The sequence below is a fragment of the Apaloderma vittatum genome, unplaced genomic scaffold (genome assembly GCF_000703405.1).
Source record: "Apaloderma vittatum isolate BGI_N311 unplaced genomic scaffold, ASM70340v1 scaffold39040, whole genome shotgun sequence".
Classification (NCBI taxonomy): Eukaryota; Metazoa; Chordata; class Aves; order Trogoniformes; family Trogonidae; genus Apaloderma; species Apaloderma vittatum.
Window position 1 is genome coordinate 17,753 of NW_009693615.1, and position 12,149 is coordinate 29,901.

Sequence of the window (12,149 nt, forward strand, 5' to 3'; positions counted from 1 at the left end):
ATCTTGGGACTGAATTCAATACACAGTGCTAGCAAGGGAGAGCCTGGCAAGCAGTGAGATGCACAACACCCCAACATATGAAAACCTGCCGCTGCCTTCTAATGACATTCAGGAATAGGTATAAGGTTCCAGGACCGGAGGAAGCCGAATACCCTGCCATCTTCTGCAGACTGCCCAGAAGCAGCCTCTCTTTTCTGTCTCAGAGAGGGGAACACAAGCAAGTCAATCTCGGAATCAACACATTCTTTATGGAGTCAACACACCACATGGCAGATGCAACCTTCACACATCTAGACAATGGGACTCTCTTTCTGAATCTTCTCACCCGGACTCCAAATAGGATCGAAAGAGAAACGACTCTCCTCTGCTCCCGTTACCTCTCTGAGCTGAAGTTGGAGGCTGTTACAATGACATCATCCTTGCTCTGAACCAGCACGGGAATCTTCCTGCACCCTGGGGACTTCAGCAGTCGCTGTAACAGCTTCAGGGTTTCTTAAAGGGTGAAATGAATATTGTTAGGGCAGCATCTCCCGTCTTCACAAATCGTTTTTGCGGGCTCTCTCCCCAAAAGGGAGACTGGTGCTCTTGCCACAAATAGACAGGAGAAGATGGCTAAAGGTACGTGAGTGAGACTGAGTTTGCCACAGCCCAGGTGGGAATTAGGAGCCATTCCTTCTTCCACTTCATGCCAGTGAGCCTGCTGCCAAGCGACACCACACGTGAACACACACATACGCGTTTACATCTGCAAGGGCAACGCTGTGAAGTAAACGTGGGGTTTTTTTAGCTGTCTATTAAGTAGCTTTAAGCAGCAGTTACAAGGTATTTCCTCTTCCTATAAAGGATTTTTCACACGGAATGGGCAGCACTCGGGAATCAAAATATTTGAGACTACGTGAATTGGAAATCAATTTTGACCAAACGAACTTCAACGTTTTCCCTGGCAATCAACCTGCCCTAGAAGGTTAGAGAAGCGTGAGAGAGGTAAAGATCACCATCACAGACCAGGACGGTGCAAGTGGACCAGATCCAGAAATAAATATTTTGGGACAAATCTCATGGCTCCCGACTTTGATCTTTTGCCTCTTTTGAATTTATTTTCTAAGCCTCATATCTATCAGCCAGCAGGGACATTACCTCCTGCAAACTGCCTTACAAAAAATGAGGAAAAAAAATGCTAGTAAGGACTTAAAAGAGCAAATCATTTGTATTCTACAATTGTCATCCAATTAAGTGGGGTTTGTGAATGAATGATTGCCTATGGGAAAGTAATGTTTTGGGTACAGAAACACAAACATCTAATCAGGCCATCTGCTCTTTACGGATACACTTCAGCCAAATCTTGCTTCTATTTAATTTAAACAGAACATGACACAGGAGGGGCTTCTCCCAAGAGCAGCTTTTCTCTCCTCACCCCGAGCCAAATGTTCTTCCTTCCCAGTTATTACCTCACAGTGGGGCCTTACGCTGATTTGCCAAACACCTATCATAGAGATATTTAGGTTATCTTCTGATCATATTGCATCTGTTTACCTGAAAGATACTTAGCATTTTTATAGCAATGAACTAACCACACACAGTACCGGGAGCGTTCACTTTCCAGATTCTTAGGACTGATTATCAAAAAAAACAACATTGCCCCAATTAACCACAGCATGGTCCTGAAGGCGTGAGGAACGCACCAAGAGAATTTTAAAGGTGAGAGTTGGTTACAGCCTGAAAAAATGTCAAGCATAAGTGAAAGGGACACTGCTGGGGTTAGAGGTGCTGCTTTAACTGCTGCTGTGCAAAACAGTCACTGGCCCCTGATGCTCACGGCCGTCCCTGCTTGCATCTAGTCCAGTCCTGCTACTACAGCCCCCATACGCAGCTGCTTTGAACCATGATCTATTAAGAGCTGGTTGATTGTTCAGAAAAAGGAAGCCACTGTAGTTAATGCTGGCAGATCTGAGAAGCACCCAGGTGAGCAGGATGTAAAGAGCAGCTGCCCCTTCACCTAACAGCTGCTGGAGAACAAGTCTGATCACAGCTTAAGATCAGGCTCAAACTGTGGGCAAGGAGGAAAGCAGCTTTCAAGAGAACTTCCAGACTTTCCCTCCAGGTTTAAATATCAAGAGAAAAAGCAAAGCCACAAGCCCAATTCTTTATTTCCCTCCTTTAGAACTCAGTTAAGTAAAATCCCGTAGCAACCACTTTTGGGTCACCCAGCTGAGGCCTCCAACTCGTGTAATTTTGAAATGGTGACAAGCTAACTGCCTGCAAAATGGGCAAGAGAAAAGGATGGATTTCTTGAAGATGCAATCAAAAATCAGATAAAGCAGCTTTCCTCCAGCAGTAATTCCTCAACCCAAGCAGAGGGCAACAACACACAGAGAGGTAAAAACAGCTCTGGAGAGAGCTTGTAGGACTCACCTTGCAGGATGTTGGCAGGGCACATGTCAATCTTGGTCACCACAACAAAGACGGGAACGTTAAGCGCAAGCGCCAGGCCCAAGTGCTCCTTGGTCATCCCAACAATTCCAGCGTTACTGCCGACCTACACCAGGGATACAAAACACGGTGACGTAAACGTTGCTCCTGCCGTGAGCTGGGTTTTGGAGAAGGTGTCATGTCAGTCACACAGCAGGCTGTGATTAGGTTGTGGACATGTCATTGGGACTGCATGAGCAGACCCAGCTTATTTCAAGTGCTATTGGACACAGGCTAAGAAGGACTCATTGCTCCTCAATTTTAGCAAGCTGTTCCAGAGTTTAGAACTCTTGCAGTTTTCAAGAATCCCACATCTCGGGCCTGTCTGAGAATGACAGTCCTGAGGCATTTGCCTCAGAGCCCTGGCTAGATATCCACAGTGGCTGCTGCTCTCCACCTCTGAGAGACACTGCCTCCATCCACAAGCCCACGGGAACTTTGCAACAGGAAGGAAGTTGAGGCTGTTAAAGCTGTGAACAGCCCCACTCCTGCTGGTACCGTACATCTTTTTTGCGACCTACCATAAGCATGCAGAAGTCAGGTAAATGGCCGGTCATGCCAAAGACGGTGGTTTTCAGGTACTTTTCATGACCGGCCAGGTCAATGAAAGTAATGACCTTGGTGGATTTCTCACAGATCTTTGTCCATTCCAAGCTGCCACCGTGGCTGTCGGGCTTGTTCACCACGTTGCCCTCACTGTCGAAGCCCAGAATGTCATTGCCCACACTGCTGGTGCGGCCCGACTCAATCTCGTGCTTATGGCGGAAGAGCTTTTGCCGGGCGAAGCCTCGACCATTGTCTAGCTCGCCATGTGTCAAGACGCCCAGCAACGTGCTCTTGCCTGCATCCACGTTGCCAACCACTGCCACCCTGGAAGGGAAAGGAAAAAAGAACCTGGTAAAATCTGATACCTGAAGAAACAAACAAGTAATCAAAACCACCCAACCAAACAAAAAACCCTGAACACCACTGCTCCTGCAAATAAGCAGCTTTTTCGCGCTGCTAATCTTCAGAGATTCAAAAGTGTTAGACCTTCACAAGCAGAGCAGGGATTCTTTCACAGTTATTAGTTAACATCAGCGATCCCAGACGCTGGAGACTGGGATGTAGAGGACTGTGGAAACATGTCACTGGTGTCCAGAACACATCAGCTGAACCCAACACCGCTTGATGCTATAAAGAATATCTCTCTTCCAACCCCCACAATCCAACATATACACTGTGGCAATTTGAAAGAAAGACTAAATCCCAAGTGGGTCTAGAATACCTCTGCCTTTCTCGTATTCCTCACGTTGCAATAGCATGAGGTGCTAGGGGGAGCACAGAAATTTAAATCACTGTTCCTGGAAAAGCTCAAACAACAATGAAACATTTTGGAAAAACCCTCTCCTACAGGAATCTCCTTCTTTGTCTCTGATAAACGTAACAGCTGTTGGCAGTGTTGGAAATCCATTACATCCAGGTCTGGGCAGATTCTCAAGTCACCTTACAAGAGCTATTGCATGTCCACTAAAAGATGACTCGGATCACCACAATGTTGGAATAGAACTGAACCCTCAGTCAAAAGTACTGTATTCCAGCAGTGTGCATATACACACACATGCACATGTGACTCCCTGCTGTGAATCTAACCCACAAAAGATCCCCAAACTGCAAAGCTGTCATCTGGACAGCAACAGCTCTCAGAGCTAAACACAGGCAAACCTCCACAAACAGCCTGTTCACAAAAGAGACAGCGACAACAACAAAAAGATGATTTCATTAGCAAGGAGTGGTCAAGCTCAATTCCCTTTGTTGGGTAGCTGCAACACCCAGACTCGAACCAGCGTTGCTGGCTCAGCATCACGGACTGCTCACAGGGTAAAAATGCAGCCGGGGCTGCTGAGTAACCCTGTCTCCACCCGGCTCCTCACCTGACCTCCAGGAAGTCGTTGTCACCCACGCGTTTCCGAACCAGGTAGTCGCGCACCTTGCCCCCTGCCTCCTGGTGCTCCCGCAGGAGGATCACGTCAGCCTCGATCTGCTCTGCCATGCTCTTCAACGTGGCGTAGGATGCTTCCATGTCTGCCTCGCTCAGGCCGTATTCAGTCCCATCTAGTATGGCACCGAGGAGACAAAGGACAGTCAGTGAGCACCACCTGGCAACGGCTGGCGGCAACACCTTTTCGTCCAGGGCTTTCACACCGATCCGGAATTATACATGGGCTGGAGACATCAGTCACGTAAACAGAACAAAGCACCCGAAATAGAAAAGGACAGTCTTCTCTCTAAGTCTTCAAAGATACCAGAAAAGCACTATCTTTCATCTAGAGGGGTTTTCTTCACACTTTCTACAAGTAAATACTTAGGGATTGGCAAGAAAGACACATTTCTGTATAATTCCCTTACTCCACTGCTGAAGGTACTTTGCACGCAATCGCCTTCAGTCAGCTAAAACCTCTCCCGTTGCAACAAAGGGCAAAGCATTAACAAAAGGAAAGCTCTGACTGAAACATCACCACAACCAACCAGTAAATGTGGGACCAATTTAAACAATCAGTTTATTTTATAAAACCACATCCCAAGCGCACATTTTCTGCAAGCCCACCCTGCACAGCAATTTCTTTAGCTCCTACGGACTCCAGTTAAAACAATGGTTTTGGCATCTCTCACTGCCTTTTGTCCTGGCACTTGAAAGAAACGCTGACAGCACATGAGGCCAGAAAAAAACAAGGAGGCTCTGCTGCCTCTGAACAGCCCACCCAAGCAAAGAGCTGACAGAGCAAGCCAGTGGCAACTATCTAGACAGTTTAAAGGCCACCACAGGTCTCGAATTCCCTCTTAATCCAGGTGCTGAGAAGCTGCACAGATTTCAGGCCAGAATCAAATCCGTGGGTAAAAAAAAAAAAAGGAACAAATTAAAAAAAAAAAGGTGGAGAGTCACGTAGCACCTGGATGACCAAAGCTACTGCTGTGTGCACATTCATAGCCACAGCTGGCTCATCAGCTGGTAAGCAGTAAGTGCCTTTTTGCATGAACTAATCAGCGTTTTAGCTAGAGCACAGCTCTACAAGTAGAGCTTTTGAGTGATTTCTAGCCTATCTCATAAGCTGGCTGAGAAGTCATTGAGATGCTGGGGAAAACAAAAAGCACCATGGCTGGGGTCTTGGGTGATAGAACAGGGATGAGAGTAGGGGACAGGAAAGGGCCAGAGCCAAAGGAGGAAGCAAAGGGTCACCACTGGTGAAGCAGTGAGCTTTCTGCAAGTCTTCACCCACTTCTCAGTCATCCAAGTTGGGTATCCATGATTATCAAAATCACAGACACTCAGAATGAATGAAAAGGAGTGACAGTGACAGAGACAACCAAGTTTTGTTGTTTTTTCTGTGTGTTGGCTTTTGTTTCCAATTTACAGAAAAGATTTCCACGTTCCTTGACTATGCAGCAGCCCAAAATGAAGTCAGAAGTTTTAGCTCGTATTTTAAGAGACAAATGCCTACTTCTAAAGTACACCACTGCATCAGCCACCAGTTAACAGCCTCATGAGGTACCCTAGAAGAGACAGCAGTTTCTAGCCCAACTAGCTAGACATCTGCTGCAGATGTGGTTATTCCAGACACCAAGGATTCAGACTGCATGTGCCTAAGCTCTCTTGGAGGCAAGAGCGTTATCCCTGTGATACTGGTTGCATGACCGGCGGCCATCTAATCGTGGCTTCTCTTCTATGTCGGCTGCTTCACAAAGACACCAAGAAAACCCAAAAAGCGTACAGTTTTGAGGTAACACAACCTCTCTCCCTCCATTATCTCAGCCAACCCTGGCACTGATGACCAAGGTTTTGTATTCTTCTTCAAACACAGTAACTAGTAGAACGTCTGATCATAACAACTTGCAAACCAGCAGATATCTAATATATCTGAAACTTGTCTTTAGCCTTATAATAGCCATAGACAATTTTTTTTTGGACTGTGAAACTTCTACATCAAAGCAAGGCCATGTTAGATATTATTTTACCGGTATCAGATGTGAATACTCAAACTGTGAAAAAGAACAAAAAGGTAATCAATCCATGCTTACTTCTAAAATCTGTGAAGGCAAATGATTGCAGTTATACCCAAGTTAATGTAACAATAAAGGCCTCGTGCTGAGAAAAGGAAAACCTTTTTTCCCCCATAGTACAAACATTCACTAATAAAGAAAGCCAGCAGCATATATTTTTGGCTATCTGAAGTACTTCCAATACATTCCAGTAGGGTAAAAATACCATTATTTGCAACAGAGAAGTGAACAAAACCAGACAGAACGAGACCTCCATGAGACATTGAGGATGTCTGTACTAAAACTGTTACTAAAATTTCAGATCCTTTGTCTTTTCCCGGTGTGCCCAGACAACTTATGCCTTATTTCCAAAAAAAGAACTTGTATGATTTTATACAAAAAATATGTTTAGCTCCACTACATAAGACAGCTGCTGGCAGGAATAAAATAAAATAATCCATCCCACATGTTCTGCAATACTTTACAGAGGTTTCCAAGTTATTCTGGAGAAGTAAGTACTACCTTCAGCAGCAGTCCAGTTAGACAAACTAGGTTTTCCTTGTAATTTTAATGGGCTTTGTTGTTTTCCTGAGGAAGCTATACTCACCCGATCCTTGACCAATGACATAGATGGTCTCCCCACATCCCTCATCAATTCTCTCTGACATCTGCCGGAGCAAGCTGTCATACTGCTCTGAAGTTGGACTCACCATCACCAGCTAGGAAAAAAAAAAAAAGATTAAATATCCATTTGCAAATGTCAAGCAATCAATTTCAAAACAAACTTTAGCTGTAAAGGACAACCAGCCTATGTGCTTTATTGAAAGAGAAGAGCTTTTTCCAAGGATGATTTTCTGGTCACTTTTGTTTGTTTGTTTTTTAAACCAGCTTTGCTGACAGCTATTTCCCTGTGACACTGCACAAGGTTATTTGTCTGAGCTCAGAGCTCGCTTGTGTTGGAAGATACACTTCAAAGCATCTCGTTTTGAACTAACCTGTACTTAAAAGCCACATTCAAGTGAACATCCCACTTCTACTTCTGTGTAATATAAGTGTTTCCATGCAAGGAAAACAGAAAGAGAAGGAGATTTCTTTTTCCCCAAAGAAATTCCTTAGCTGGATTCTCCACAGTCAGGACAGCTAGGTGAAGGCAGCCAGACCTGACTGCAGGGCACATGTAGGCACCAAACCCTAGAGTGTCTCATACGTCTTTCATACACTCAATCTCCTCTTTTGTTTTCTGAGGGGGCAGAGGGGACGGAGCAAACACCGACAAGCATTATTTTCAAACCCCTAACAAAACTTCAGGTACTTTACGCTACCGTGCTAAGAGGCGGACAGACAGAGCAGTCTGTACGAGCATATATGGATGTTTCACCAGTGGAGAGCTGCAGTTTTGCAAGACAGGAGCTGTCACCATCAAGCTCTGACTGCAGTTATTGTGACAACCACAGCCTCCCTGGCCCTTACAGGCATCAAGACAAGGAAAAAGTGGACAGAAACAAAGCAGAAAATGAGGACAACGTGACAGGAATGATTTTTCCTTAGAACAGAATGGCACAGCACCACTTCTGGCAAAAACTTGGGTTGCTCACACAGCATGGCTGAGGACACGACGGTGGCAGCGGCAGACGAAGGGCCCATTCGGAAACAACTGGCTGCCTGCTCTCTGGCTGCCCCCATGCTCACAAATCTGCTGGTGGCCCAGCCTCCTGCTACAGTGGCTCAATAGCTGTTGTAATTGAGTCATGTATTTCTGTTAAAAAGGAACTTTTATAAGAGTTGCAACAGTTATCACCTACAGAAAACCATATCGGTAAGCATGTCTGTGCCACACTGCAATACTCAATAAAATCCATACTTCTGCCAGCTGTCCTTACACACACGTTCCAAAAGCCTGCCCAAGAAGACTTATGTCCCTTCATTACACACTAAGGCCAGTCTGAAATCCGTGCTAGATTTGCCTAAAACACATGGTTTACAACATTCACAAGGACTACATCTTCAAGCCCACTCAACATTCTCTACTAACACCAAGCCCGACTTGCTATCACAGCTAACACAACATGTATTCAAGGAGGAACGACCTTCACCACCTACTATGACTACATAGTTGATAAAGACCTTTATTAGAAACCCAGATTGCAAGGGAACCCAAAACACCACAAATAATGCTTAACAGCGATGCACACATCTGGAAAACCAAAGCATTAGCAGCAAGTGCTGGTTAGAAGGTTTAGGGCAGCCAAGGCACTGCTTTCCTCGAAAGTCAAGGGTCACCCAAAGCATGTATGTGTCTGCAAGGGCTGGACAGGTACAAGAGGGACAATCACCTTCACATGCCTCTTTTAAATGCATGCCCTACCTGAGCCTTTTAACTACTTGGCATTGTTTGCAAAAGGTGGAAAAGCACTCTGATCTGGAAGGCCACTTAATGATAGGATTGAGTTTTCCCTGTATTAGTTGTTCTTTTCGTTTTCTTTTCTTCTTAAAGCAGGCCCCTGGATGTAAATACATTGAGAGGGAAATCAGCAGCTGTTCAGAGGCTTGATTGGGACAGGAATGGAAGGCTGTACATTGATGTGTAGGCCTTGTTTTGCCCAGCAAGCACTTTCTGGAATTCCTGGAAGCACGGCAGACAGCCTCACTGTTGAGGCCAGTGCACCAGCACAGCTCAGGGACTCAGGACGATCCATTAAATAGGTTATCATACCCATAAAGATCAATAAATTAAAAGGGGCCACCAGTGTAGAGCATGCTAACTTCAGTTTCTTCAAGTCACGTCACCAGCTTTGTTTTTCTACGAGTTCAAATACTTCAGCAGTGTGAGCAGGCAGTTTGTTGTTTAAAGTACCAAGGGGACGTCTCAGCTGAGCAGCTTGCTGTAGCCTTTCTTCACGGTGCCAGGTGGGAGGGCTGGGGGCTTAAACAGCACGGTACCCACACACATCAGCTCAAAACGCTGTTCTCCCATCCTCCTGCTTTCACTGCCGTGCAGAGGTGCTGCTGAAGGGTGTTCCAGTGGTAGACCCACTCCAAAGCCTACCCTGGGGCCGACAAAGCTCACAGCTAATGTGACACAGAGGGACATCAAGAGAAGGACGTGTAGAACAAATAGCAGCTTGCACGGATCACACCTTCGAACGCCCTTCAGGATTTCCAGTGGCTGCTTCTGCAGCCCCCGGCCAGTTCTGCAGTTTGCTACGTCACCGCAAGACTTTACTTGCTGGTTTGAAGATTTCTTTAGCTAGCTTCCTGGACAGAGGGAGCTTGTTCCTTGCCGTTCCCTGGGTCAGAAAGAGGGCCTCCATCCTGGCTTCTCTGTTGTTTTGCTCTACACCTTTGAGCAATCCTGTCCATGCGCTATGTATTTGTGTTTTTCAGAGGTTTTCACGATGTCAAAAAATTTCACTTTTGTCCTTTACACTTTTCCAGGCATTGAGCCATGTAGGTCTAGCAACCTCCGATTTCCTATAAGGCAAAAAAGTAACAACCAGTTACCGGTTTATTCTCACGACAACAGCAGCAGGAAACACATCTTACAAGCTTGAGATGCGGTATCTCAAGTCCCTTCCCAGTCTTTGGGGAAAGGTGGCTTTTTCCCACCTTTCCTCTGACCAGTTTTGGAATTAACACATACCAGAGGTGGGTAATGGCTGCAGCTGTCTGAGGTTACTCTAGGGGGGCAAGTTGGACTGTGTCATTCTGCACTGCCCAAGGGCAAGAAAAAGCCACAGTATTAATTAACAGCAGCCTCAAGACACCAATGAGATTGAGCTCAGGTTATATCAACACTGCTACAGGCAGCTCTTACCAAAGAAGCATCCCACACCTATGAAGTGGACAAACTATATAGATTAAAGGCAAACCTAATACTATGTGGTACACAGCGCTGCTCTTTATTGGAATAACACAGCCTGACATTTTGCACGGCTGGAAGGCCCCCACCAGCCATTGGAAAGTCAGAGGAGAAGCTCCTTCTGTAATGCCACATTTTGCTTTCTATTTCTTGTGGACATACACAGCTCAAGTGCTATTAATGTTCTGCTGTCAATGTAGATGTCATCTAAGTATCAGCTTCACTAATAGCCTTGTGTGATATCATTTGGATCTGAAAGATGACCACTATTGCAGTGTGTTAGTACTGAAAGGAAAATAAACACCCATTAAGATCAACACGATACTGAATTTGTGCTGATGTTTGCTTGACCAGCTGACAAGGTCCAAACAATAACTGAATCCCAAAGTGTTGCTCTCTAAAAAGAGCACACCTTAGAATTAGAATGAACAAACGGGGGAGGACCTGGAGAAAAGCATGAAACACAGTGAGGGGGTGAGACTAACCAGGACAGAAGTAGCAACTAACAAACAAATCGACTGCACTGAAAATCACCACTCTGAGCAGGAATTGGAGGGCAGCAACTCAACTGGGAAGACAGAAAAGACAGAGGGACCAGTGGTGGGGGGCAGGCAGCTGCTGCATTCTCACCGTATGGGACTGCTGTTTCAAGCGGGTAGTGGGAGACTAACCTGGAGAGATGGGGCACAGCTCATAGTCTTAGCTCTCATCCAAGATGGGGATGAATGAAAGGTCTAGGGAAAAGATAGCAGGTGTATATCAAAAAATAATTTGTAATAAAGGTCAAAAAAATCCTTACCTATTCATTGCCTCCAGAACGTCTGCAGATTTCTAGGAATGCAGGGCAGGCTGACAACACAAATTGAGGTTGTGGGAAAAAAGCATTTCTCTCTCTTCGACAGCGTTTTGGTGAGGTTCCTGGCCTGTGAAACAGCCCTCGGCATCCTCCTGGGCCCTCTTCCACATCAGCCACATCCAAGACAAAGCACAGATCGATATTGGCATTCTGTATTGAAATCTTGTCCAGCTCATTAAGGCACGAACAGGTGGCTCAATAAATAAGCAGGCTTGATTTCTTTTCTGTACTTTCTTATAACGTATCTTCAAAACATTTGTTTTAATACAGTATCACATTATCAAATATCTGGTTCACCCCCTCAAAACCAAATGTTTCCATATCCACACATCACAATTCTTCTCTCCACTTCTCCACAAAGGGCAAGAAAATCCAGGACTTTGGAACAACTCCAGCTGGAAGCATGAAGAGGATGGATGGCAGAAAAACAAGAGGAAACACCAGCTATGCTGACTTCTGGCTCACACGATTACAAGTGGACCAGACCAGATTTTCAGGAGACTTTAGGGTGGGAGATGGCATCACGACAGACCAAACCCTTGTCAGCAAAAGGTATATAGTGTGGTGAGGCAGCTAACGTAGTCTGTGGCGGGTTCTGGCACGTACGTACTGCTACAATGCAAGACGGAAACGAGAACGGATACTGACAGAAATAAGTCCCCCCCACAGTTTTGTGGCTCGGATCCTAGACAGGAACTCCACAAGGTGAACAAACCTTTTTGTGTTGCCTTAACCTGGCTTGCAAGCGCAAGGCACCCTTGCCGCTGAGCCCCCGTGCTCAGAAGCTACGAGCTCCGACACGCTTTTAAGATTGTGAAGAAAGCCCCAGGAACTAGTAGGGCTGGCAGCAGAGATAACTACAGAGGACCGGCGCGGAGGGAAAACGTTGACGAGACGTTAAAGCAGCTGTCACCTACAAACCTCGCAGCTTGCCCAGGGGACGCAACA

At 45.8% G+C, this 12,149-nt stretch overlaps 1 protein-coding gene across 1 annotated transcript in view; it reads right to left on the reverse strand.

The window, feature by feature from the left end:
- Positions 1–7,201, reverse strand: part of GTPBP1 (GTP binding protein 1) — a 12,317-nt gene extending 5,116 nt beyond the window's left edge. The window contains exons 1-5 of the mRNA XM_009879375.1: positions 7,094–7,201; positions 4,383–4,563; positions 2,991–3,339; positions 2,413–2,536; positions 378–492 (exon numbers count right to left, since the gene is read on the reverse strand). Coding sequence (XP_009877677.1) covers positions 378–492; positions 2,413–2,536; positions 2,991–3,339; positions 4,383–4,563; positions 7,094–7,199 — 875 coding nt within the window. The 5' untranslated portion in view covers positions 7,200–7,201. The remainder of the gene's footprint in view (positions 1–377; positions 493–2,412; positions 2,537–2,990; positions 3,340–4,382; positions 4,564–7,093) is intronic.
- Between the last annotated feature and the right edge of the window lie 4,948 nt (positions 7,202–12,149).